The sequence below is a fragment of the Rissa tridactyla genome, chromosome 1 (genome assembly GCF_028500815.1).
Source record: "Rissa tridactyla isolate bRisTri1 chromosome 1, bRisTri1.patW.cur.20221130, whole genome shotgun sequence".
NCBI classification, from domain to species: domain Eukaryota; kingdom Metazoa; phylum Chordata; class Aves; order Charadriiformes; family Laridae; genus Rissa; species Rissa tridactyla.
In genome coordinates, this window is record NC_071466.1 from 104799041 (window position 1) to 104826014 (window position 26974).

The window sequence follows — 26974 nt, forward strand, 5'->3', positions numbered from 1 at the left end:
CCCTCTCAGACACAGATCTGGTCATAGAGCAGCCTCTCTCCTTCCTTCCTTCCTTCCTTCCTTCCTTCCTTCCTTCCTTCCTTCCGTCCGTCCGTCCGTCCACCCACTCATCTCCTGTGGGTTCCAGTGTTTCATTTTGTGGAGGGCAGCCCAGGGGTATGGGATGGGGAGAGCCAGAGTTGTCAGGGCACCAGAACCCTGCAGCGTACTAGAGCATTTACCTTCTTCTCAGGGTAGGTGATTTGATAGATTGATTTTGGCAGCAATTCATATTAACTGGAGGTAATAAAGGCTAACAAAATGTGGCCTCCAGTTACAAATAAAGGGCCTGATTTTCCATTTCAGGAGACAGGATCGAACACCGGTGTTACAACGGCATGGAACTGGGATCGTGGGTGGGGAATACAGCCCAGAGCCACTGATTAATATTAAATAGTTTCTGTACGAAACAACTACTGCTTTCTGTCGCTGTATATACATCCTGATGGTTTATGGTAGAATTACTGAGGGCTTCTCAAAGCTGGATGAAGATTTGCTTAATGACCAACTGATCTCACATCTGCAGCTGTATTTGGAATCTGACAAAAATGATGCATCATAAAATCAGAAAGTAAAAATAGAATTGAAAGAGAGCTGACGTCCTTCTAGCCAACTTTTCATGTTCACTGGTCAAGGGAATATACTTGCACACTAGTTCTTCCTTTCTGGAAAGGAAGGGTTTTGCTTTGAAAAGGAGGCTTTTAGAAAACTACAGCTTCCGTATTTTTCATCCATTAATGTTCATGTCAAGTGTCTGCAAGCAAAAAGAAAACAGGTGTGCTGTTTTTTGTTCCTAATCTCTTGGCATTGCAAACTCCTCTCAGCATGTGAAAGTCAAACCTCTCTTTGCTCTACCTAGAATCACAGGTAGCAGCTGTGATGAATAACAAGGTGCTCCTTTAATATATTTTGCTTCCCTACTATGCATTCATTTAATCCATTCATGGTGGTTTGCTGCGAGCTTCCTCGGTTTGGATTGACTTAAGTTGCTGCGTGATGAGCCCTGTGGGAACTTCTTGGCCTGATTTTTCAACGTGCTGTTTTGTGGCTATGAAATAAATACAGCTGTGCTACTTCCAGACCTTCAAAGAACAAGTGGAGTTGCACTGACGTATGTAGACATTGGCATATATGCATGCATACATGCATCATAGATGTATATATATGTGTGTGTGTGCATGTGTGTTTCCAGGAGTCATCTCTAAGGCTGAACATTTTGTCTGGAGCATAGAAGTTCAAAAATCTTTATTTGATGTTTCATTTTTAACTAGATGAACTGTTCCATGTGTGAATGTTTACAACTGTCCAGCTACCCTGAGAGCAGTTACTGGCGAGTTACCGGTGGCCTGAATGTGTGATCAGCTTCGCCTTTGATCAGGCTCCACTGACAGAGCAAGTGTCCACAGGAGCAAATGTGTCCTGTGCAGGAAAGGTCTGTGTGCTGGGGAGCAAGCCGTGGGGCTGTGCTTGTGGTTGCTTCTGCCTTTCCTCCTGATGGAGGAGCATGGACATCCTCTTTTGCCAAGACCACCGTTGGAGGGAAGTCCTTGTCCGAGGCTGCTTCAGCACTGCAGACCCCCAGAACTGCTGCTGCTGCAGAGCCTGGGCTGTTGGGGTGAAATGGGAAGCATGGGGGTGACGACCATTCCAGTGTGTATTAATGTCAAAGAGAAGTATGAAAAACTGACCTTCTTCTTGAAAAGTATGACCTGGTTTCATTTGGGAAAGGCTCTGCAAGGTGTAAAAGTTAATAGGAACAGAGCTTTTCAGGAAAGAATCCGTGGGTAATGATGAATCCTTCTCTTCTGGAGGAGCCAGCATGCATGGTACTCATCTGTTCGTGGCAAAGGATATTGCCAGCCCTTCTGATGTACTAGAGTGTAGTGAGGATTTGGATTATCCAGTTTCCAGGTGTAAACATCCATTTTGTATCTCCCCACCTTTTTAACAAATGAATGCAAGAAGAACGATTTTTGTCAGAGGAGCACAGGCGGCCTGGGGAGTGGGTTCTCACAGAAGTGACCAGAGTTCGCTTCAGAGACGATTTTTTGAGTTACAAACTCAGAAAAAGCCGCTTCGGGGTGGAAAATTTGATAAAATGCTTGCCACATCTATTTTTTTCTTCTTTTGGACAAGTTTTCTGGGGCAGCAGCAGGCAGATCTGAAATAAGATGGTCGCAATGCCTTTTTCTTTGGAGGTGAGGAACGCGCATCACAGGGTTGCTGGTTGTGCGGTGGATGCAGGTGGAAAGCCTCTTGCCTGTAGGACCTTGTTTGTCAGCAAGATTCCCGTCTTGCAAATTATTGGCAGCTGGCATGGTAATGAGTCCATTTCAATATAAATGAGCTTCATTTTATTAATTTCTGCCAGTTCCTGAGCAATTCATGAACTGCTTTTCAGATCTCAACCAACAGCTTGGGGGAAGAGGGGGAGGTGGGGAGCAGAGAGGGGAACATGAAGGAGAAGAAAGAAAATGAGAATGTTTTTAATTTAGAAAGGAGCCGGTGACTCTCATTTCTTCTGAGAATCCAGCCAAGAGCGAGGATCACGATTTCCCCACCAAGCAGCTCTAATAACACTAAGGGCATCAGTAATCTCTTCCAAGGATTTTGTTCCTTGAGACTTTTGGAAAAGTTTGTAACTCTCAAAACTCTGCATGCAGTGTTGAGTGGATGTTTCACTGCCGATGTTTGGCTGGGAGAAGGGGGAGCTGGGGGACTTGAGAGCTGGCTGGGGCAGCGCACCCAGCCCTCCGGTGAGCTTGTGGTTCTTGGTATCTCACAGGACTGGAGCTTGAGCTGGCGTACTTGCGAGGGAGCTTGCCAGTGGTATCAGGCCAAGAAAGGGCTGGGATTTGGTGCCCACACGGGTGCACGCATGTGCGTAACTTAAGGACTATTCTTATGACTTGTCTTAGGTCTAAATAGGTGCAGGCTGGTCTCTTGTATCCGCGCCTTAGTGAATGCAATTAACCCAAGGATCCTTTCACCATATGCAAAAATGCATGTAAATGCTCTGCCCTACATGTCTGATTCGCCCTTGAAAAATGTTAATGAAAACCCTGCTTGGATAACTGCCCTTTTTGTAAAACAGACAGTCTGCACAGAGAAATCTCCCCTGCAGTCTTCCAGTTTGGGGCCTGTTCCCTGGGCAGTTGGGTCCCCCCTTGCTGCCAGAAGTTAAACCCTGGTTTACTGGAAGGTGCCTTTCTCAGTGGTCGTCTATCGGATGCAGGCATGTTTTTGGACCCGAGGTTTTCTAGCCCTGCCTGAGACAGACTGTCCTCAGCAGGGACATGTTAATGTCTGTTGGGATTTTATTGTACAAAGTGGTGGGAAGAGGAACTCTCCGCATTTTGTAGTTGGGGCTGATGGTGCTTGACTGGGTTTTTCATTTATTCTGCCATTGTCAGATTTCATAATTCAAATCTAAGCACGGCATTTGCATGCTGTATTGCAGACTGTTTCTTAGGTAAGTGATGATAACAGGACCTGGCAGAAGATGTCCTCCTGTATTGTATGTAAAGGGTTCCTGCTAACCCTTTGTCTGATTCTTTTTTTTTTTTTTTTCTCCCCTCTTTCTCCCCAGGTTTTTGGCATATAGTCATAGACTCTGACGTGAGAGTAATGGAGTCGCTGAGTGGCAGGTGCTGACAGCTTCTGCAGTCCCAGTAACTGTTCATTTTGGTATCATTTGCAATTCTATACCTCTAAATGCCACAGCTCTCTTGGGGAAGGTTGCGCTGGATACCAGTACTGCCTCGGAAGGTACATGCGTGTCCATATACTTTTCTCGAGCAGTTTGCTGTGTCGTATAATGGTTTGCGGGAGGGGAAAAGTTGGATTAGCTGCATGCGGTTTATGGTTACACCCGTTTAGCAATACAAAGGCATTTGAATGGCTATCAAGCAGCTACTGATGACACCCCTTCCTCCCTCTCTCCTCCTCCTCTTTGAATTGCCTGCAGGACCTTTTTGGAGTCCATCCCGTGCTTTAACATATGCGAGAGCGGCTTACAAAAAAGAAATGACTGGTTAAAAGGTTCTGATTTGAAAACAATTAAGTATGCTGCTGGAGTTTCCGAGAAACTCGAAGGCTTACTGTGGAATTTCAGCCTCTCTTGCCCTTTTGAAAAAACACATTTTAATTACAATAAAATGCGTATGTTCACACTTGGTTATTAGTCTTGTACATTTTTCTGTGTGGTTCTTGTGAGTTCAGTAGAAATCTTTGTTGTTGGCTGGCAGATTTTAGCAAAAGTTTATTTCTGTAGATTCATTGCTCGCTGTGGATTTAATCATTGTTCTGGTTCTCACAGCCTTCAAGCTCCGCTCCAGGAGAAAAATACAGATTTGTCACCAGAGCCTCCCACTAGAATCTAATTTTAAATTTGCAATCTGTTGTCTTGCGAGGTGCTTCAAAATTCGGTTGGAAAGTTAATGTATTTCAGATTTTCTTCTGGAATCTAAAGGCCCAGCTTTTTGCAAGCTTGCGAGTTAGTAATTTAGGCTTAGTTGAAATGAGTATTTTGGTTTGGTAATTATTTTAAGAAATATTTAATACCGGGAGTAAGGGAAGAGAAAGGGAAATGACTGTTTTCAAAGACAATGATATTCTTTGAGGGGGCCGTCATCTGTGGTCATCTAGAATGTGATCCTCTTTATGTGTAACCATGTCACATAAAACTCATCCAGCAGAAACTCAGCAGTTCAGCTAGAGTTCAGTCAGTCTGTTTAGGGAAGCTGATGTAGGCAACGTTGCTTTTTCCAAATCTTTCCTGCAGAATTTGTGTTCTCCCTGCTCATACTCTAATGTTGATATCAGTCTTAAGTTTTGGTTTTAAAAAAACCCCAACAACTCAAACCCCTGTACTGTCCTCTTGACGTGCAAGCTAGCTAAAAGGTGACTTTCCTGGCCCCTTGAAGACTTCCACAATTTTGACATTTTCCCTGCTCTGAACCAGGCAGGAGCAGATCTTTTGAGAGATGGCCCGTTTCCAGAGCAGCCCATAGCTTGATGGTCAGGCCATCTCTCGAGGATGTGGAGGAACAAGTTGCCACCCCATGTTTGCCTGACTGGGGCTGCAGATATGAATCTCAATCTTCCGCGTCTTTGGCAAGCAACTGAGTCACTGACGCTGGTACCTCGTCCAGGAGACGTGCCTGTCTCCCCGCTTCGGTTTTCAAATCTCTCGCTCTTGGAGCGGGGGAGCCTTTCATCCAAAGCGGTCTGTTCCCATGAAAAGTTTGGGTTTTGATGAATCAACATTTTCTGCTGAAAAATTTCCAACTGGTTCTGATTGCATTGTATGGTCTGTGTGCGCTAATCTCTGCTAGCTTTAGAGAGTAATTCAGAACAGATTTTTGACACGTTGCAATCCTTGGCCGAGCGCGACAAACCTGTTTAAAGCATCAAGACGTGTCACACTTGATTTATGTTGTATCCTGGTGGTACCTTGATAGGTCTTTAATGGTCACCTTTGGATTCGGCGGGTGAGCTAACAAGGGGAGCCTTTGTCCTACCAGCATTTGCGTGCAACTCCCATTAACATTACTCATTTTCTTAATTTGATACAGATTTTTTTCATTGAGTGTGCTAAATTCAGTTAAGCCGTAGACAGGCAGCATCTGGCAGTCGTAGCTGGAGCAATTTTAAGACGTTCCTGCCCCAGGGTGTCTGCTGCTGCCCCTGGGAAGGGGAGGCTGGGGCTCCCCTCCCCTGCCCAGCGCCAGCTCTTGCTCGCTGAGGACACCGGCGTCTGCTTCAGTGCAAATTCACTGCCTTTCCACATCTGCCTGAGCTGACCTAACAGCTCACTGCTGCCAAAAAATGGGGGATGTGCCACTCGCTGGTCCTTCTTCCCTGGTTCCCGCATCGCCCTCCAGCCATGCTGCCCCATACTCGCCCTGCTGTGTCCCCAGACGGGTACCCTTGTGCTGCCTCTGGCATGTGCCAGTTTAATTCACTATCCCAGCAAAAATAAACGAATAAAGAAAGAATTTCCCCCCTTCTCCTGCACCGAGTTTATTTTCTGCTGGTTTAGTGCAGTCGGCTGCATGAGCTAGTGGTAGCTGATGAAAATGCTCAGACAGAAATGCAGAGGCAAGGCAAAAATGGGGGTGAGAAGGTAGGATGGGGGTCCCTTCTAGGGGGAGCCAGTTGTCTCAGGCACCCCACAAGCGGCCACCCTCAGCTTGACCCTCTGGGGTTGGCCATCCCCACTCGAGGTGGGCTCAGCCTGTTGTGCCCTGCATCTCCTGACATCTGGAGGGGGAGGACAGTGACAAACTGTCCTGCATCGCTGCAGCTGGGTCAGCTGCCACCTGCCTGCCTGCCTGCAGCCCCATTGCACCCACCCTGCAGAATGGGCCAGCCTGCAGTGTAATGCCGGGGAAATGAGGGGCTCTAGGGTAAGGCCTCTTCAGCCGTCTGTCTGTCCGTCCTTCCTGGGTAGAGGAGCGAGGTATGGGCTAATCGCCGGGATTGATAGCTGTCTGCGGGATGTGCAAAGGCATCCTCGCCTAAAGCACCAATCCACGGAATTAAAAAGGGACAGCTCTTTCCTTTGAAGTCTGACACTTCTTGCCGGTATCTAGCAGATACTTCTCATTGTGTGAAATTGCTCAGTAAACATTCCTGCCGTCTGCGGAGAAAAGACTTTCTTCCTTCCATGAGAGTGTTTCTAGCGGCGTTATTTCCTCACGGGATGCAGCCTGAGCTGCTGCTCCTTTCCTTGCCAAGTTGTGTGTGGTTCTGTTACTTTTGGGCTGGGTGAAATTTTGCCCGGCGTGTATGGAGACTATGTCAAGGTGGTGGCACGGGGCTGCTTTCCATAGCCACACTGCTTGATGTTTCCATCAGCAAGGGTGCCTCGCCGGGTGATATGCGGGGGACCCTCCTGCCCTTCGGCCGCTCCATTTCTGAAGGTAAAGAGGCGCTCTTCAATCATTCAGGGTTTCGAGAGGACTTTTAAAACTGCTCTTTCTCCTTAGATAGGTGCCAGGGTGATGGCTGCATGGCTGGAGACTGGGGATAAATGGCTGCATGCTCTGATGGGCTTTGCAGCCAGTGGAAATCTTTGCAGCTGGTGGAAATCCTGTCGAATGAAAGTGTGGTTAGCAAGAATCTCTGAATGAAAGCAGCTCAAAGCATTACCCCGAGAGGGTTTCTTTTGCAAGATGGGGAGTGTTGAAGTTTGGTTTTAGACATCAGTGTGCAAGACAAAATGCAGTTTTTGTGCTATAAAATGTTTTAGAAGCAAAAGGTAACTGACATTTGTTTTTCAGACTAGTCCATATCAAAGGGCTGTAGCTTTTAAGGAATAATAAACCATGTCTAGGGATTTATAATGTTGTAATTTTTTTTTAGATTAAAACCTGCCCTCTGTTCAGTGCATTTATTTTTCTAAACAATGCATGATAGCCAAGTCTCATGACAGTCAATGGGAGTTCAGCCATTAATTTCAGTAGACATAGGGTATTTCCTGGTAGAGAGTTTACTTGACATGCAATTATATTTATTTTAGATGCAGAAATCTCCAGATGTTTATGGAAGTCCCTGTTGCTCCAGCACTGAACAGATTTTTAGCCTCAGACACGACCTACTTAGCTGGGTAGAAGAGCAGAGAAGCGCCATCCTCTGACTGTGGTCAGAAGCATCACTGCAGAAGTTCAATTCTGCCATACGCGCCCAGGGCAGCCTACGGCAGAAACGGCTGTGCCTGCGTTTAGCACAATCGATTCCTCACTTTCTGTGTAATTTATGTCGGGCTAATTCAGTTCTGTGAGGCAGCGATAGCGCGTATTTAGATAGCCACAGAAAATACACGATTGCATTCATTCTGCCAGCATCTGGCTCAATACCCATCGGCGCATCCTTTTAAAGGAGAGGAAACTGCCCCAAGAAATTAAAAACTCCAGATTATTTTACTATCAGGGCAGCTTTTTTTTTTTTCCCCCCAACCAAGACTAATAGAAATACCTCAAAATGAGGAAGTTTTGTCTTAGAATTTCTGTTCAAGATTTATGGACTATTTATCTAGATATAATTGTCTTGTGTGTAATTCAGGATCTCCTATTTAATTTTCAATGGCCAGGCCATGTACTTTAACATTTACTTTTATTCTTCTTCTTCTTGATCTTTGGCCAGAAGGAGCCAATACTACTGATAAAATATTTCTGACATTTGTTGAGTGAGATCACAGACCTCAAAGTGTTTTCCAAGGTTGAATCCAGATCATGACTCCCATCTGCTGGATGGGAAACCTGTCTCATGGCGGGATGTGCACAACTGAATAATGCAGGAGGCTAGGTAGGGAGATGGGGACAGAAACCCAGTCCCTGCATTCCAGCTCAGTTTTCTCTTTGCTAGATCAAAGCACTTAGATCTAGCTATCTAGCTATCTACTTCAGAGTGAGTAGGAAGGAAAGGTTATTTTTGTATAGTCTGAGTCACTCATGCTAATTTATTTTTCATAATATGGCTTTCTTGTATGGGGCTCTCTGTACCTGCTTAATGTTGCACTGTTTTTTTGTTCCAGAAATCAAACCTATCATTAGTTCGCTGCCGAAAAGTTGAGTTTGTACTTTGCTATTTGGTGCTTCAGTTTGCAGTTCCTAGCAAAGAAAAAGTTAAATCTCAGTTAAAGGCATATATCCATCTACTTTTTGGCATCTTGTAACATGCAGATAAACAATAGCTGTTGATTTTTTGAGTTTGTAGTGTTGGCTGGAATTGCGAAGCTAATGCTAAGAGTCAAGTGAATGTGTGCAGAGCTGAGATTGCTAGCGCACTTCCGTGCTAAACTGCCTTCAGTTCACACCAAGCTTCAAGGTTCAGTCCGTCCCTCTTCTACAGTCTTCATTTACACCAGCATAGCTATCGTCTGGCTTTTTCCTACGTACTGATTTAACTGAGTTGTATTTATAAGTTTGGTGGTACAGTTGCTGGCTGCCTTAATTAATTCTGTGGAATTAGTTGCTCTGTTAAATCATGTCCTGCAAGACCCAGTGGAAGCTGTGGTGCATGTCTCGGGACAGGTTCTTTAAAAAAAAGAAAAAAAACTCTTTTGGGTAAACTGGGGTGTCCGTGTGTCGTCTTTCCTGCGCGTTTGGTTGCCGCCTTTAACGGTCCCTGCTCTCTCCCCTTGCAGACTGTGACGCCATGGGAAACGCGGAGAGCCAGAGCGTGGAGCACGCCTTCTACGGAGACAAGCACACCAGCCTGGGCCGCAAGCACACTTCCCGCTCGCTTCGCCTCTCCAACAAAGCCTCCCGCCGGACGCGACATGCTTCTTCTGGAAAAATTATCCACCGTAACTCGGAAGTGAGCACCCGCTCCAGCAGCACCCCCAGCATCCCCCAGTCCCTAGCAGAGAACGGCCTGGAGCCCTTCGCCCAGGAGGCCAACCTAGAGGACTTTGGAAGCCCCATCTGGGTGGACCGCATGGACATGGGCCTGCGGCCCGTTTCCTACCACACTGACTCCTCCGTCACCCCCAGCGTGGATAGCAGCACCGTCCTCACCGCCGCCTCCGTCCAGAGCATGCCCGACTCGGAGGAGAGCAGGCTCTACGGGGACGAGCCGCCATTCCTGGCGGAAGGCGACGGGAGGTCACATCGATACGCAGCTAACGGGACAAACTTCATGGAGACGGCCAGCTTCAAGAAGAAGCGCTCCAAATCGGCCGACATCTGGCGCGAGGACAGCCTGGAGTTTTCACTTTCTGACCTCAGCCAGGAGCATTTAACGAGCAACGAGGAAATCCTGGGCTTGGCCGAGGAGAAGGATGCTGAGGCTACCCGGGGGACGGAGGCTGGTGGCAGCCCCCAGCCGATGGTCGCCTGCCAGCGTGCCAACTCTATGAGCGACTTGTATTCCCCCAAAACCCCGAGTGCTACCGTCAATGGAGGCCCGCGAAACGCCTTTGGAGGGTACTGCCGGAATTTAGTGTCTGACATCCCGGATATTGGGAGCCATAAGATGTCATCGGTTACTGCTGAGGATACACCTTCCTACAGTAATTACAATACACTGCCCTGTAGGAAATCACACTGCCTTTCCGAAGGGGCCACCAACCCACAAATTAGCCATAGTAACAGCATGCAAGGCAGAAGGGCAAAAACTACTCAGGTAAGGCAGTTTTATTCTATGTAAAACAGAAGTGTGTGGTATTTGCTAAGCTGTATTTGTAGATAAAGATATTCCAGGTTCTTCCAGGATCTGTTTTCCTTCAACACCCCTTTTACAAAGAGGGGCTCTATCCAGGAGAGAGCTGAACTAACCAGTCTCCGGAGCTGGCTTGATCCCATCACTTCCTTATCTGCAGCTTTGGGCCTTTTCCACTCTTCACTGCCTCTGGAAAAAATAAATCTGCATTTGCCAGCTAAAGATTTTCCTGCATGTTTTGCAGTGCTGACGGTGCCTTTTTTTCCCAGGGTAGCTGCCAAAACTGATCACTCTGCTCGGGGACCTCGCGTGTGTTGGTTGTGTCTCCCCTCTCTGCTCTCCCTGCCCCATCGCCTTCCCCTGCCTGCACACGTGCAAGCACTCCTTGGCTCTTGTGGCTGGAAGCAGAGAAGAAACCTGCGAGTGTTTCCCCTGCTCTCCATGGTAGACACTGGCTGGGCTGAAATTTCACTCTTCTAATTACCGGGCGTTCGCATCTGTGCAAAACATCACCAGCAACAGTGCTGTCCCCTCGCAGGAGACTGCCAGTCCTGCAGGCTGCGGTGCTCACCCGCTGTGAACTGAAAAACTATGGGGGATATATGGAGGAGATGCTGCTTCTCCTAGCCAGGGAAGACATCATACCCTTCATCCTTCATCCTTTAACGGGCAGCACAGAACCAAGATGAGCTTTTCTATCTGGTGCTCCTCTCGCCCTCCCAACACCAGTCCTGTGACTTCTGCATTGACGGCTGCTGTTGGGTCTTTTATTATGTTTTGCCTGGCTGTTCTTGACAGTGTTCTGCCTGCTCGAGTTACACAGCACCGCCTTGCACCACACACAGCAATTCTGCTTACAGTAAGCAGCAGACTACTCTTAGAGGTGGGATAAAGGAGCTACAAATCATAGAATCATAGAATGGCTCAGGTTAGAAGGGACCTTAAAGATGATCTAGTTCTAACCCCCCTGCCATGGGCAGGGACACCTCCCACTAGACCAGGCTGCTCAAAGCCCCATCCAGCCTGGCCTTGAACACCTCCAGGGGTGGGGCATTCACAGCTTCCCTGGGCAACCTGTTCCAGTGCCTCACCACCCTCACAGGAAAGAGTTTCTTCCTAATATCTAATCTGAATCTCCCCTCTTTCATTTTAAGACCATTACCCCGTGTCCTATCACTACACTCCCTGATAAAGAGTCCCTCCCCAGCTTTCCTGTAGGCCCCCTTTAGATACTTGAAGGCTGCTAAATCCTGCCCACCTCTACAAGCTGCGTGTGGCATACATATTGCAGGCATATTGCATATTGCACTTGGTTTAGGTTCATTCAGCTGGCTTGCTGGACCTTCTCAGAGCAGTAGCCCAGCTGCCTAATGGAAGATGCTGGCTGTGGCATTTTTTACATGCACTATTTTTGAGCTGTGGGCACCGGCTCAGAAACATGGCCCGGGGACATAGACAGCACAGCCTGAACGGCGCAGGTCAGAGCTGTGCACCAGATTGCATGCTTCAGCGACTCCCCTGATGTTATTGCATGGTTCCTCCTACATATGCCAAGCAGCGTCGTGGACGCACACCATGCCGCGTGACCCAGAAAAAAGCAAAAAAGCGGCACGTCGTGTCAAGGTCGGAGGCTGGCAGGCTCACGTCCCACTGCTGGGCTGAGCTGTTGGCAGGACACCAGCGTCAGAGATCCCAGGCTGGGTCGGGCAGGTTGCGGCGTGCTGCAGAGGAGATGCGGGGCTGCGGAGGTGCAGAGGGGCTGTCGGAGGGCGAGAGGAGCTTGTTTCCCCCCCCCTCCGCCTCTGTCAGCTGGCACTGACTTGTGAGAGCTGATGGGAAGGGGCTGCTGAGTGACTTACCGGCTGTGCTTGATCTGTGGAGATACGCTGCTTCTAAATATAAAAATGACATGCTAAAACAGGTGCTGCAGCGTCCCACAGCAGCAGCTTTGTACTTCAAAATCAGCTCTTTATTTTCGGAGGTATTTTTATGGTGCGAGCACAGAAACCCTTTGGTGCTCCATCAAGGCAGTGCAGGATAAAAAGAAGGAGAACAACAACAACAACAACCAAAAAAAGGGTGTTATTTGGCAGCCTTGAATGCAACAGCTTTTATGAAGATTGTTAGGTGCAACTGCTGCCTCCAGCCCTCTTTCAAGTGTATTTAAGAAAAAGAGAGCAGTGTCGCTGGTGAACAGCAAAGCATTTGTTTTTCATCTTGGTGCCTATCTTGACATTAATAAGATTCCTCTGAGGCACTTAGTGAAAGTCACAAATTTGCATAGCATTTTGTGAGGCCGCAGCTATACCCAGGGAAATCACTTTGTGGGGCTGGTTTCACTAGATCTATCTCCTGAGCCTGGAGACGGTGGCTATAAGGAGTCGTGGCACCGATTATTATCACATATAAATCCAACAAAATTAAAGCTTTGGAAAGGTCAAAATTCCTTCCAAGTCTTTAATTCTAGCAGCATACAGTAAGTATAAGATACTTGTCAGCAATGAAGTCATATTTGCCCAAGCCTACCTTTAACAAGCTTAGGGAAATGACTGTCATGTGTTTGATAGAGCAAAATGGAAGTCCAAATTTGCACACAAAGTAAAAGGACTAGTTCCTTGGTGAACCTGATTAGGTGGCTTTGGATGGGGTGAGAGGAGGGAAACTACCAACCTGTCTCCGTACCAGGTCCTCAGTCTGACAGTATCTCAGCACTTTGCTCGAAACCCCTGGTGTGAAGTAGCGCGTGATAGTTGCCCTGCCTGAGATGGCGGAAGCTGAGATGTGGAGCTGTTGCCCTTACTGCTTCGCTGTGTGCTCCTTGGCACTGTGTTTGCCTGTGCCAGCCGGTACTTCATCACAGTTTGGGGAATTTTGTTTCCCTCTTCCCTTCGCAGTCTTTCAACACTTTCTCAATGGGCTTCACGCTCTTTGATGACCACCTTGAGCATTGCCTCAGAGCCTGCCATACATCTCCTCATGCTGTAAAACATTTCATGCTATAAAAAAAAATTGGTGGACCAAGGCAAAACTTTCACATTTTTTCCCAGCCTTTTGAACTGCCTCCCCCCATCCCGATCCCACAAAATAATAGTTATGTCTTAGGGCCACAGGGGCACCATGCAAAGGTGACCCAGGGCCAAGTGTAATATAGTATTGGACACGGTTTTCCCTCTTGACCTCCAGGCCAGTGACCTGTCACTGTTCCTGTGTTATTTAACAGCGCAGAGGTAGCTCCCTTGTTCACAGTCACCTAATTGAGCCTCATAGCCAGGAGTGAGGTTTCTGCCCAGATCACTGTTGCCTGTCTCCACAAGAATTCGGGTTTGGTTTTGCCAGTGGGGTTTTTTTTTCAGTTTTTGGAAAGTTGTAGCTGGGATATTTTACTGTGAGGGTGGTGAGGCACTGGAACAGGTTGCCCAGAGAAGCTGTGGCTGCCCCATCCCTGGAAGTGTTCAAGGCCAGGCTGGATGGGGCTTTGAGCAGCCTGGTCTAGTGGGAGGTGTCCCTGCCCATGGCAGGGGGTTGGAACTAGATCATCGTTAAGGTCCCTTCCAACCTGAACCATTCTGTGATTCTATATTTGCATGATTTTTTTAGTGTCACCTGCCCTGGTGCTAGAAATACTGCAAGATCATGATGGCTGCTTGTAGGCAGCTTTTGACTACTCTAGTTCCCAAAGAGGTCCCTGAAAGCAGGAGAGGCCGAGGGCAGTGTAAGTCTGAGACCATGGCAGTGGGTTTGTGTCCTTGTGTTTGATTCCTGAATCCAGCCACTCTTACATGCATGCTCAACTATATGTACATCATTGTATTTTCTAAACAGGCTAAATTTTTTAGAACTTGTCAGCAGCTGTAATTTCTCTGGTGTGCTGACCACTGCTACTGGGAAAACGCATCCTTGAATGTTACACAGAAAGGCGATGCTGGAATCACAGCCATATGTGTTTTGTTGTAATGCCTTATCCATGAGTTCTTTATAAGTACGTGATTTACATTAAAGGAAAAAAAAAAAAAAAGAAAAGAAAATCTCTCCATTCCAAATTTAAACCTTAAATTGAACTGTGGGAGTCACTTTCCACTAATTGAGAAGGAGAGCTTTTTAATACTGGAGAGACAATTATATTCAATATGTACAGGCGATTAATATTCACAGGGTGGCTTTGGGGCACCCACGCAGCAGTTCTGTTTTTCGTAACATTTTAACATTAAGGGTTCAGATCTGCTGAAGCGAGACTTCCCGGAGAGCTCTGCTGGGATCCTGTTTGGCTTTCGGAGCTGATGTGATGTAGGTGGAAAAAGCTTAATTGGCTGACATTTTCACCCATTTTTGCTCAAAGGGAGACAAGCTCCGGTTGGATACAGCCTGTTCTGACTGTGGGTTGTGAGATCCCCAGGATCCTACAGCCTGCTTGTTGGGATCCAGATTTTGTGAAATGGCCCTGTTGTGTTCTGCTTGCAGCTAAACATCTGCCTGTGGGAGACTCCCTCCTCCTCCTCCTGGTGGATGTTCAGAGACAAATGTAACCACATGCTCCCCTGCTGTTATGAGCCGTAATTGAAGTTTCAGAGGGGAATTAGGGAAGGGAAACATTGAGATACGGTTTTGTGTCATTTCCAAGCCCATCTTGCCACCTCCTTATTCCACATTTCCCCTCCGTGGATAATTTCTGACTGCTCTTTTCTCTAGACCATCAAATGATGGCGGGGGGATACAGCCTTGTGTAGGGCGTGAACCTCTTTTGACATTTCAAACTCCGCTACAGTTGGGTGAAGACATTCTGCATGTACAGAAGATGTTGTGGTCACACGGCAAAATCTGGTTGCCAGGCCATGGTTCCAGCAGCATTTCTGTTCATGGGTGTCTGCTGCGGATCTGCATGAGCCAGACCTACCTGATGCTGGCTCTGGCCCTGCTGGTCCTGCTCCTCCCCATCTGGTTTTTGTGATGGTCGAGGTAGTGATGGCAGTGACCATTAAAGCCAGAGACCTCCATGGGCTTCCAGTGCTGGTGTTTGCTCTGTGGGGAAGACATTAGGAGTAGTCCCTAGGAGGTGTGAAGGTACGGGTGGACTTTTCTAGGGAAGTGACGGTGTTTTACAAGCAGTATTTAGAACATGGTTTAATTCCTGTGTGCTTTAAAATCCAAGGAGACACAGTGGCCAAAGCATTTCTGCATGGTCAACCACTCACATATGAGAAGCGTGGCTTGTTCCTCTCTGAGCTTTATAGCCCAGTTTGTGATTACTTCTGGAAAGCTCAATTCCAGCGTTAGCATTACAATAGTGCCGTCCAGGTTTTTTACATAACTTTTGAGAAAGAGCAGCAAGAAGATGTCCCTCAACTCTGCAGGGAAAGCAAAGTTTTTTTACAGCGTCTTCACTCCAGTGTTTGTTGTGAAGCTGAACAGGGGGAGACTGAACAAACTTCCTGCCCGACTGACTTGGAAACTGCGTGTCCTTCAGCCTATGTACTTGGCGCGTTAAATCCCCTTCTGTCCGATTTTCAAGTTAATTACTATTTTTAGGCCTCTGTAGGTAGCCTGAAGGAATTTGGGATTTCAAGCCTTAAAAAAAAAAAAAGAACCCTATATGAAAAAAATTTGCAGAATATGCAGGAGATGAAACCAGGGTTTTTGTGGGAATTAGATCAGGACGTACAGAGAAACCAATCTAAAATTAGAGTATCTTTCCAGTCGATATTATTTTTTTACTATCTCAGGGAATTTTATAACAGGTTATAGTGTTTCATTACGTTATGTAGGATGGCTAAACTCCAGAGAGCTGATACTTGTTTTTAAGTTGTGTGAAACTTTTTCACAAATGGATTTGTGGCATGGAGGACATAACTTCAAAATGTAAAACGACCACACTGGGTCAGTCACATGAAAGTACTATCCAGCCCAGTGCCTTGTTCCCCACATAGCAAGTGCTCAGGAAAAGAAAGAAACGTGGAGAGTTCGGGGTGAACTTTTCTTTAGGGCATTCTTCCCCATTCCAGAAAATTAGTGATTTGAGCCTTCCTAAGCGAGGAATGCATCCAAGACTGTTGGGTTGACCTGTCCCCCATGAATTCTGAAATAATTTTCTCCTTTTGGCTTCCACTGCATCCTGTTCACTCTCCACATAATACTTGTGACCTTACAGCCTGCTCTTATAGCCCTCCTCGGTCATCACTTTTCCAGGCAGAGTGTCTTCAGCAGCTGAAGCACTGCTCCTATAAAAGTAATTCGGTACATCTCAGTCTGTGGTCTGGAAAACATTGCTATTTTCAACCTAAATATGATTCTTCATCAGATTGACCCAGACCTTTAATCTTAGTCGCTTGACTTCAGATGAAATCGAGGAAAGAAAGAAAGATAAAGACGTGTATCATTAAGTTATAATTAATGTCACACAGTTTAGTAACTGCCAGAAAGTAAGATGTTACTGGTTTTCTGCTGCAGTGTGCATCTCACTGATTCGAGCCCCTCTTCATGCAGTCTCGTGGTGCCTTTTAGATGGAGGTCATTTACAAGTTCTCAGATATAGACTGAGCCATGTTCTGAATCTCCAAAAGCCAATCCTTGAGTGGGACGATTTGGCTTGGGTGACTCTGGTCAGCCGGTCACTTTGTTGAGCCTCCAGGCAAACAACGTTCTTAAAACCAAACACCTCTGTTTTCAGCTACTAGCCACAGGGCACCAAGTTAAAGAATGGGGTGGAAATGGGCTTGGTGGAGAAGGCGTAACCACTGGTTTTGGTGGCAGCCCAAGCTTGCACCAGTGGAAACTGCTTGTGAATCCACATCTTTCGTCCTGCGGGCTGCCAGTGTGACTGCTCTGCTCGTGGTGGGTTTGAATGACAAGACCCATTTAACAGCTAGACCAAACGAGCTGCTTATAGCCTGGCTAACTGGAAGTGGATTCAGCATGAGCCTGGGGGAAAGCTTGAATAGAGAGCTTCAGACCTCAACTCAGATGTCTTCCCTGCTCTGTCACCAGACTGCCCTTCCCAGATGGATGAGATTAGATCGAGTATTCCCTATTCAGGATATTTTAAAGCAAACAACAGTCACTCCCTTCAGAGCACACAACTCTGCCCCAATATTTTCAGGGAAAGGAGCATGTGAAAATGAGTGTTTTGGTCTCGGCTGGCAAATATTTTGATACTCTTTCTAAGATCTTAATTTGTTTTTCTTCCTTCACGCTTGGTCTGAAGCCAATGGAAAGCAAATCAGCAGTCCTGATACCTGATCTACCTCCATTCAGGCATGTTTTTTTTAAACAGTAGGACTTTGTCATTTATACATCTGAAGTGCTTTTACCATTGGCAATAATTGTATTCTCTGTAAAGCTACATATACACTGCATGTTTTTATTTTCAAGTACTTTCCACTTAAAAATCACAGACAGGTTGCCCCAGCTGCTTGTTTGCTGGGCTGTGCTTACTTAGATGGACGCAATTTGCAGTAGTGATCCTTTCCAGTGAAGTGCTCCATTGAAACGTTTCTATTCAGAGAGTTACAGCATGTGATCCTGTCATCATCCCAGATGGCAAAAGTTTCCCTGCTCCCTTAAGTTAGGGGATTGCTCAGGTGAACACCTCCCAGATGATATGTTTTGATTTCAGGCTGCTGTTCTAGCAGCTTTCCCCCTTCCCCACTTCTGTCCCCTCTATTACATTTCTCAGGAAGAATTGCTGCTTCTTGGCATTGAGCGAGCAAAAAGTAACCTAACCCTGTATTTTACTTCGAGGATTTTGGTTAGGCATGTTGCCATTTGTTTGACTTGAGCACGGTTAGGCTGCTTGCGTTAGTTTATGGTTAGCTCAATCGCTCTAGAAACTTTCTTCATCTGGGTGGTCCATTGGGATGAAAGCAAGGTAAGTTTTGGGGGGTCCTCAGCATATCATTTGGGAACAGAGGGATTAAACACTGCAGCACTCAAGAACTGAGACTTCCTCCCACTGCTGGGGATGGAAAGTGGGCGTCCACCGCAGATCTGCGCAGGTGTCGGAAGCTGTGTGCAGGGACCACACTGCAAGAGGCTTTACTGGATTATGGGCTGATTCTTGTTCATGGTAATATATACTTTAGCACCCCTTAAAAGTCAGCGCTAAAGCCAGGGAAGAGCTGGTGTGCTCAGGACCCACGGTAGTGCTTTGTGCTGTTTCCTGCTAAAGGCCATGTTGTGCTTCATGCATTCTCTCACAGGCTTGGATTTTTCTCATATTATTAAAAAGCAAAATCAAGACATCCTCCCCCTTCCCTTTACCCAACACTTTAGCTCTTAGGAATACAAAACTAACTTTCTGAACATGAATAGATCACAAACTGATGCCAACAACGTCCTGAGTCAGTGAAGAGCTCCTCACAGTACCTTGGAAAAAAGGGTAAAGCTGCCCTATGTATTTCCCTGCAGCTTTCTGGGGGACAGTTTAATTTCCGACATTTTCTATCTCACAGCTGACAAGTCCTCCAGGGCTGAACTTACCTGAATGCTGTGGGAGTCCCTGTGGGTCCATAATCTGCCTTTAGGGCATCTAAGTCAGCTAAGAAAACCAGGCTCCTTGGGGAAGCATGGTGGTCTACAGAGATGAGCTTTCTGGAAGGGCCCACATATTAGCTGGAACACGTCTGGGCCATCAGTGAACCAAAAATGTTCCCAACTCCTGTGTTAAAGGCATCCAAACTAGCATGATGGCTTAATATGGAGTGAACAAGCCAAGTGTAATCCTGAGGTAACAGCCGTATATATCAGTCAGAGTTCCCTACAAAGGAAATGGGGTTGATGGATGACTGATGCATTGCTGTTTGCCACCTGCCTGTCCTGCAGGAGCAAAGTGGATGCGCATCTCCTTCCCATATTTGAGGATCTTCTGGGTGCCTGGCACCCAGTACCTTGTCTGTCTTTCCAAGGTGCCAAATTACACTGTACAGCATTCACCAAGACAAGCTCACAAAGGAATCCTGGAACCAAAATCCATTGAAATCCATGCCTTAAGACTTTCCCAGGGATTACTGCCCAGAAACCTGTGACTGTGATTCATCCTTTCATAATTAGAGTGAAGCTTTCTGCTAGGAGAAATATCTAGAGGTCTGGGATAGTACCTTTTTTGTCGGGAGTAATTTTGATTTCAGAGAACCATGCCCAAAACTTGCTTGCTTATTAAATCACTCTGAGCAGCTTTAATAACACATAGAAGGGTTTGTTGGTTGGTTTTTTTTTTAAATTTCAATTCTTTCAGACATCTGAAGGACTGTTGCACCAGTGCTGTGAGTGCACAGAAGTAGGAACCAAAGCTGGTTGTATGTATCAGTATCCAATCTCTTTGAATTCTCAAAAGTAACAAACCCAGTATCTCAGTCTGGTCCCCACATACAAATTGCAGTTGGCTTGTAACTGTACCTCACTGGACTTGGGAGCCGTCCGAGGAGGTGTAAACAAGACCCAACTAATCCAACAGAAAACTGCAGTTGGCCGGTGTTGGTTTGTGGCTGTCAGTTTAGTTCTCCAAAGCCTGCTGTCAGTCTGGTGCCTCCTGGCTAGTTCTCATAGAATAATGTCCTGTTGTACACCGGCCTGTAGGTATCTTCAAAACCCTCTTTCGTATCAACTCCCAGCATCTGGTTGAGGGGCTTTGTTCATTGCTGCGGTGGAAGATATCCTTCATGTCATTATTATAATCCCTCTGACCTTACGGTGAGTTATGTCAACATGATTCAGTATGTTTGTAACAGTCTTCAAAACTGTGTTCCTTCCAGACAGAACAAGCTATGGAGTTACTTTTGTGTTTCTCCGTTGAAGCTTTAAAACCATTTCTCCCACTCAGGTTTCAATCGCAATTTATGATTTATCTTTGCTTCTTGGAATGTTTTCACTCTTTTCAAGACAGATAAATCTTCTAATGCATTCATTACCAGACGTTCAAGTTACTCTGGAGAAAGGATTTCATTTTGATTTGGAGCAAGTCGTACCTTAACAGACCACCTTGACCATCAAGTGATGGTAGAGTCAGTACTGAAAAGAAAGAAAAACACTTATCAGGCCAATCTTTTTTTACATAGGAGCTTCAAAGAGACTCCAGGCACATAAAAGCATGCAAACCATCAGGCTGCTTACCCATCTATTTTAAATGTATTCTGTGGTGCTTGCCTAACTAGCAACCAGACGGGTTATGTGCAATTTCAGGCTGTTGCTGAGCGTGAACACCTTATTGCTCTGTTGCTAAACAGGACGGGGAACAGAGGATTTGCATTCTCTTGGAGGGAGACCCTTCCAAGAAAAAAACCCACTCAGTCATCTTTTACTAAGGAGTACTTTTAATCTAATGGTTAATTTAGAAAGAAGTATTAACCACAGAAGGAACTGTTTATATTAGGGAAGTAAGAGTTTTCCTACGAAATCAATCCCATGTGCTTAAAGTGCCCATGAATCACTGCTGTCAGTCAAGCAGGAGAAAGTGATTCACCAAGACATTTTAACCACCTCTGTAACAGGGCTGTTGGTGGGAAGTTTGGTAAGTGCGTCGTTATTGCAAGTGATCTGAATGTGTCCAGTCATGAGCCGGACAGTTGGGCAAGGCTTACCCCATCCAGTGGGCTCTTGCTAGCAGAGGCCAGAATCAAATATGTTCAACAAGGGGACAAAGATGCTTAGAAACTGCCCCAAAACTTCTTGCTTGATTTTTGCTAGCTGAAGGTAGACATTTTTTCTAAAGCAAAAGGTTTTTTTTCTGTATATCTTCTAAATCTAGAAAAAATTTTTTAAGCAATGTGGCTGTAGCAAACATACAGAGGTGTGACTATCACATAAGTATGCAAAAGCTACAGCACCAAGTACATTAGCTTGATGTAGCTTGCATTACAGTTTTATTCCCCACTGGCTTGCTTTGCATGAAACCCAGTGTTCATGTGAGGAAAAACCATATCTTTAAGTGGGTTGCTAATACTTCCGATAATATTTTACCCAATTGGTTCATCAGTTAAATTGTTCTCTGCATTTCATGGGGCTGTGATAATTCCACTTCATTACGCTCAAATGCTATTAGGGCTGTTGTAGCTGTCCTGGCACGTGGCCTGCTTGCTGGGAACAAGGGCAGCTTTCAGTCCGTCTCTGGTTTCTCATTCTGTGGCGAACCTTTCTGGTCTCAGGCATTCCACCTTTCCCTCCATTACTGTCTGCTGAACCTCTTTTCATAAACCCTGGGCATTTGCAACCCATATGGTAGCACTGCCAGTGGAAACGGTGACGCTCCTCTGTCATATTCAGCAACAGCCGGGATCCCAGATCCTGGTGGAAGTTGTGCTACTGCTTACTGCTTCCCTGTAAAGGCATACAGTGCAGCACCGTTGCTAAAGCCCGTTTAGTTCCCTTCTTCAGCCAGTGGTCTTTATGTGACTTTCTCCCTGCTTTCCACAGAGCAATCTTAAATCTAAAGGACAAACCCCCCATTTATTCAGTTTGTTGTCTCTATGGACTAAGACCTGTTGTGTTTGCAAAATGCCAAGAACTGCTATTCCCACGACATCCCCCATCTCTCTGTCTTGGAGGAAATATGCCTTCTTTTCTTTGCTACATGCTTTCTACTTGGTGTGACCAATTTAATGATTTCCACCTCCCTCTTGCTTTGCCCTCTTGTCCTCCCAGGCCCGAAGCTAGGTAGACACCAGTGGGAAGGCTAAGCGAGGTAGCACAGATTTTAGTTCCAGTCTTGCACTTGGTTCCTGGGGTGGTCTTTCCGGACAAAAATATTTCTCTGTGTGGAGACAGCTGTTTGCCAGTCTGAAAATACAAAACACAAGATCCCTGGTGAGGTGCAAAATATCAGGTCTCCTGAATCTTACACAGACCTAAATGAAACTTTAGGGTTTTTTAAACAATGCAATAAAACAGAACCCTCTGATGATGGCAATTAGAGGTCCAGCGTAATGTGCTGGTGATTTGTTATAATGTGTGTATAATGTCCAAAACTGTGGGCTTCAGAAACATGCATTCTGCAGTCTTCAGCTGTCTCCCAGCTCCTGCGATGTCCCTGGCACATGCCATCGGCATCCTGGTGGAAGGCCCAGGGATGCTGGGCAAGAGTCAGAGAGGTGATGACTGAGCGACGTCCATAGTTCACTCTTGGCCTCAAGAATCTTTGCCTGGAAACTCCTTCTGCTAAGGAGTGAAATGCCTGTTTTGTTAGCAAGCCTCTGTGGTGCATCCCATTGTGGACCTGTGATGGTAATAAGTCTTCCTCGGAGGAGAGAGATGTTGCTGTCGCCTGAGGGGCTTTTTGAGAGCCTGAGCAGGAAACATGAGTAATTTTAAATAGCTCTCATCAAGGTTGCACAATGTTCGCTTTGCTTCTGGGCAGTAGGCTCTGGTAGCCATGTCAGTAGGTACTTTGATGCTGGATGTCATGTATCCCATGATACATGTATCCACATCGATCTTGTCAGCAGGGAGCCATGGTGCTCACAGTGTGAGTTGGGATGCTTAATTTTCAGCATCCTCGTTTGAAAATTTGCAGGGGTATTTCTGTGCCCCCAGTGATGTGTTCATCAAACCCTGCTACAGTTTCTTGCTTGGCTTGGGACTGTTACCCCTTCGGCCTCAGCACATTTCTGCGGAAGCGCAATACTAAATCTCTGTACTTTATGCTGAACTCTTAATTGAATGCCCTTCAGTGTGTGGATTATAGCACTGTGAGATGGCCAGAACAGATGCCGGCTGCTTCTTGAGAGCTTTTCATACCCTCTGATGAGAATGAGCTGACATTGCAGCAGAAACTCAGAAGTCAGAGACCTGTGCAATGAATTCTCTTAACCCTACTAACCCCGAGACCAGTCTGCTCTTACAGCGGACTTCCGAAAGTGCTAAGCTCACTCAATGCTACGTTTCATAATTCATGAGTGTGAACAATATTAGCAGGCTGTAGGTTTTGAACCGTTCTGACCTTTGTATGCTGAGACCCTCCTCCTACCAAAGGACTTGCATTGGTTGGTAAGAAGTCTTTGATACGGGATATTTAAGAGAGAAAAAGGGAGTGCAGGGAGCAGAGGAAGATTAGGGGCAGGGCTGTAGCATTATGCTGAAAAGATCTTTTGACCCGTCCAGCCTATCACTTGCATTGTGGTAAAGATTATAAAGATGTTTGCAAAACGTGCTACAATCTAAGCTCATGACCGTATATAACAGCCACTCCGAGTTTTCCATCCTTTCATTTTTTTTTTATAAATAGTAAGCCCATGTATCAGTTAGTGAGTATAATCTCCATTTATGGACAGGGAAACGGAGGTAATTAATACTGTGTCTCATCAGGGTTACACAAGAAGGCGGCTGTGTCACACAGGGCATGAGGAACCTTGACAGCCGGCGTTGCAGTGCTCTGCTTGAACATCTCTGGGTGCAATTCTGGGTTTGCAAAAATACTCCATCTGCTAAAAAGCACCAAGACAGTTTTGTTCATACAGTGGCTGGCAAAATTACAAATCCTATCTCCCTTAGGTTGGTGGTCTGTTTTAGTAGCTCTTTATTTTTGCAAACCGACTAATTCTAGTTGAAGCATGAGATAGGCTTCCTAAAAGTTACATCAGCTAAAATTTTGGAATTGACTCTATACATTTTGTATTGCATGGATAAAATAATTATGGGACAGATTGCATATTTATTAAATCATTAACCTAAAATAAAAATCCCAAACCCTCAAATAATTTCTGTTGCCACCGTTATGTAATGTTCACTGCAGAATGCAGATTTGTTTACGCTATACGAGTGACACACTTTTTCCCTTTGAAAAAATTATGGAGGAAGAAGGCCCCGGAAAACAAATGCAAACCCCAGTCATCCTACGGGAATAACTGTCCCAGTGAACACAAGGGATCCGGTTCAGTTCTTTGGCGCTCCGGTTTTATGCCCATGTAGCTTTTGTGTTGGCAGAGGGGCAGTGCCTCCGGCGTGTGAGCGTCGAGTGGCTGTGCCAGCCCTGGCTCCCTGACGCATGGGATCTCAGATGGAGGGCTGTCATCAGGAGTTGCACCATCCAGCTTTTCGTGATGGAGTGCAAAAACTTGCTTGCGGCAGTGTTTTGTAAACATCGGTTTCTGAGCAGCACCAGTTCCCCTCTCCAGATATCCCTCCTTCCTTTGTGGTGCTGCAAGAAATGGGAAGATAATTGGCTTCCAAAAAACAAGTGTATTGGAACAGCAGGAAAAAACGTGTGGTTGAGAAGACTGCTCTGTACAGGCAGATGACTGCACTTACAGGAAGGCCTGCTCAGCTCATTCACATGCGGTGGGAGTAGAGGAATATTGGCCTGTCCAGAACAGCTTGTCTATCACTATGTGTTGCATTAAATAACCAGACTGACTAGGGTAACTGTGCTCATTGAGCAGGGAAGGAAGCGCTTATTCTTCCAGCTGGACTCCAAGTCTCCCTTGAGGGGTAGCGTTCATAAAGAACGAGCCCATCCGTTACAAATTAATGCCTTAAAAGTTAGTCAGATTCAGCAACACCCCTTCCCTCCCTCTAAGGTTTCCTCATCCAGCTCTTGCTCCACAGGAGGAAGGTTTCAAACAGAGCTCAGTGGAGGGTTTCTCGGTTTCTGCAGAGCTGCTCTGGGATGCATAGAAGACTGGTGCTTGAACCAACACCTAGCAGCTTGTTTTCTCTCAAAATAAATACTGCATTCTGCCACCTCTTCTCAGAGTCCCCTCATTTTTTTTAAAATCTTATAAATCAAGCACCAGCTGCTCTTGCAGTAGAGGTAGAGGCTGAAATTCCTGTTGTTTTGGCCATATTTCTCACCTCTTTGCATCTTCTTCCCTGTCTCCCTCCGCTCTTGAGTATCTAACGTAAAATATTTCTTTCCAGTTACAGGGCTTGGCCCTTATTTGTCCTCCTTCAAAAACTGCCACAGATGCCTTTGGGTACTGAGATGGTAGTGGTTAGCGCTCTTTGGGCACTAGCCTTGTTGCGGGGGGCAAGCTGAGCCACTCAGCCTTCGAAACCTGAATTCAGTCGTGTTGTTTCCTGTCTTGCTCAAGCCAGCCACATTCTTGTCTCTTCTGATCCTTCAACTGCAAGTTCTTGGGGACCAGGTCTTCTGTTGTTGCGCTATTTTGGCAGGGTCTGTCACCATGGGATTCTGGCCCGTTGTTAGGGTTTGTGATGTAGAAGTGACACAAAACAGAAATAATCTCAAATACATTAACTTCTCAGGAGAAAAAAAAAAGAGTACCTTTTTAGTTATATAATTTGCAAATGACAATCTTGAGATGTCTAAAATGTATCTTCAGCTGTAGGTGTGAATGTACAATATCAATGTTTTCTTTTCAAAATGCGTAGGTTGATTGCTGCTTTTCTTGACACTGCCAGTTTTTGCTACCATATGTTCCTCTTTTGCAAAACCTTTAGCACTGTTAACTTCACTTAATGTAAACAGATGATGCTGCGTCTTATATTCCAAAATGCTAAGGCTGTGGAGGCACCACCTGAAATCGTGCGCGTGTGACTGGTCTTTTCTAAACTGTGCTGGAAGTTCTGCCTACCCCACCAGTTGTTTGTCTTCAGAAGAAAAAGAGATGAGGCATTTCCAGTGGCAGACAAAATGGGGGTGTGAAGAAATGTGGTGTCACCTGGGCGTTTTGGGTTCTGTCGGTGTCTCCAGAAGGCCAGGCTCGGCCAGGCTATTCATCTCACGCTGTGTCTCTCTTGCAACTAGGATGTCAACGCAGGCGAGGGGAGTGAGTTCACTGACAGTGGCATCGAGGGAGCAGCCACCGACACTGACCTCCTTTCTAGACGCTCCAATGCTACCAACTCCAGTTACTCCCCGACGGCCAGCCGGGCTTTCATCGGCAGTGACAGTGGGAGCAGCTCGACGGGCGATGGGCTTCGCCAGGGAGTGTACGAGAACTTCCGCCGGGAGCTGGAGATGAGCACCACCAACAGCGAGAACCTGGAGGAGGCCGGGTCTGCCCTCAGCGACGAGCAGAGCAGTGGTACCCTCAGCTCCCCAGGGCAGTCCGACATCCTCCTGACGGCCGCCCAGGGCACAGTACGGAAAGCCGGTGCTCTGGCAGTGAAAAACTTCCTGGTGCACAAAAAGAACAAGAAAGTGGAGTCGGCCACGCGCAGGAAATGGAAGCACTATTGGGTTTCCCTGAAAGGTACTGAGCAAGGGTGTATCCAGATGGGCATCTGCGGTGTCCTGTGGGTTGTGTGTTACTGCAGATGAAGAAACCAGTAGCTTAGACTCTTAACAAAAGCCACCGTGAACTTCCGTATAATTGACATCAAGTATGAGGAAGTGGTCCTGATGTTTTTCAGAGAGGGGTTTTTTTGGATGGTTGTCGATGTGCTCACATTATGGCATGCGTGTAGTCCACGTGACTGTGCTGCGCTGAAGTGGGGTTTGTGCCCTGCTTCGAGTCCTGCTGGCACCACCTCGGGTGGCTTCTCCGAGTGCTGGGTGTTGCCTTTAAGAAGCCTGTCTACGGCTTGCTGACAAATTAAATACCTGTGTGCAGCCGCAGACATGTGACAGTGGGAGTTTGCTAGTGATGACACCAGCATGCCTTCGAAGAGGGGCTCTGTCTTTGTCTGCATTCCTCTTGTAACTCTTGCTCTTAGTGCCGTGGGCCTCTCCTTCTCCGAGATGTGCTTCACGAGTCTCAACACCCAGCCAGTTGCAGCACATCCGCCGTGTGGACAGGAAGCCATGGTTTGGTCATCGAGGCTGGCTTGTGACTTGGGAGACGTTGGCTCTGGCTGCGTCACCCATCATGTGGTGGGGGGCAGCCCT

At 46.5% G+C, this 26974-nt stretch overlaps 1 protein-coding gene across 4 annotated transcripts in view; it reads left to right on the top strand.

Annotated features, from left to right (window-relative positions):
- The window catches only part of TIAM1 (TIAM Rac1 associated GEF 1), a 217878-nt gene that overhangs the window by 124247 nt on the left and 66657 nt on the right, over positions 1-26974 (top strand). For all 4 annotated transcript variants that reach the window (XM_054188086.1, XM_054188087.1, XM_054188089.1 and 1 more), the window contains 3 exons: positions 3629-3807; positions 9191-10170; positions 25892-26339. In XM_054188086.1, the coding sequence (XP_054044061.1) occupies positions 9202-10170; positions 25892-26339 (1417 nt within the window). In that variant the 5' untranslated portion in view covers positions 3629-3807; positions 9191-9201. The remainder of the gene's footprint in view (positions 1-3628; positions 3808-9190; positions 10171-25891; positions 26340-26974) is intronic.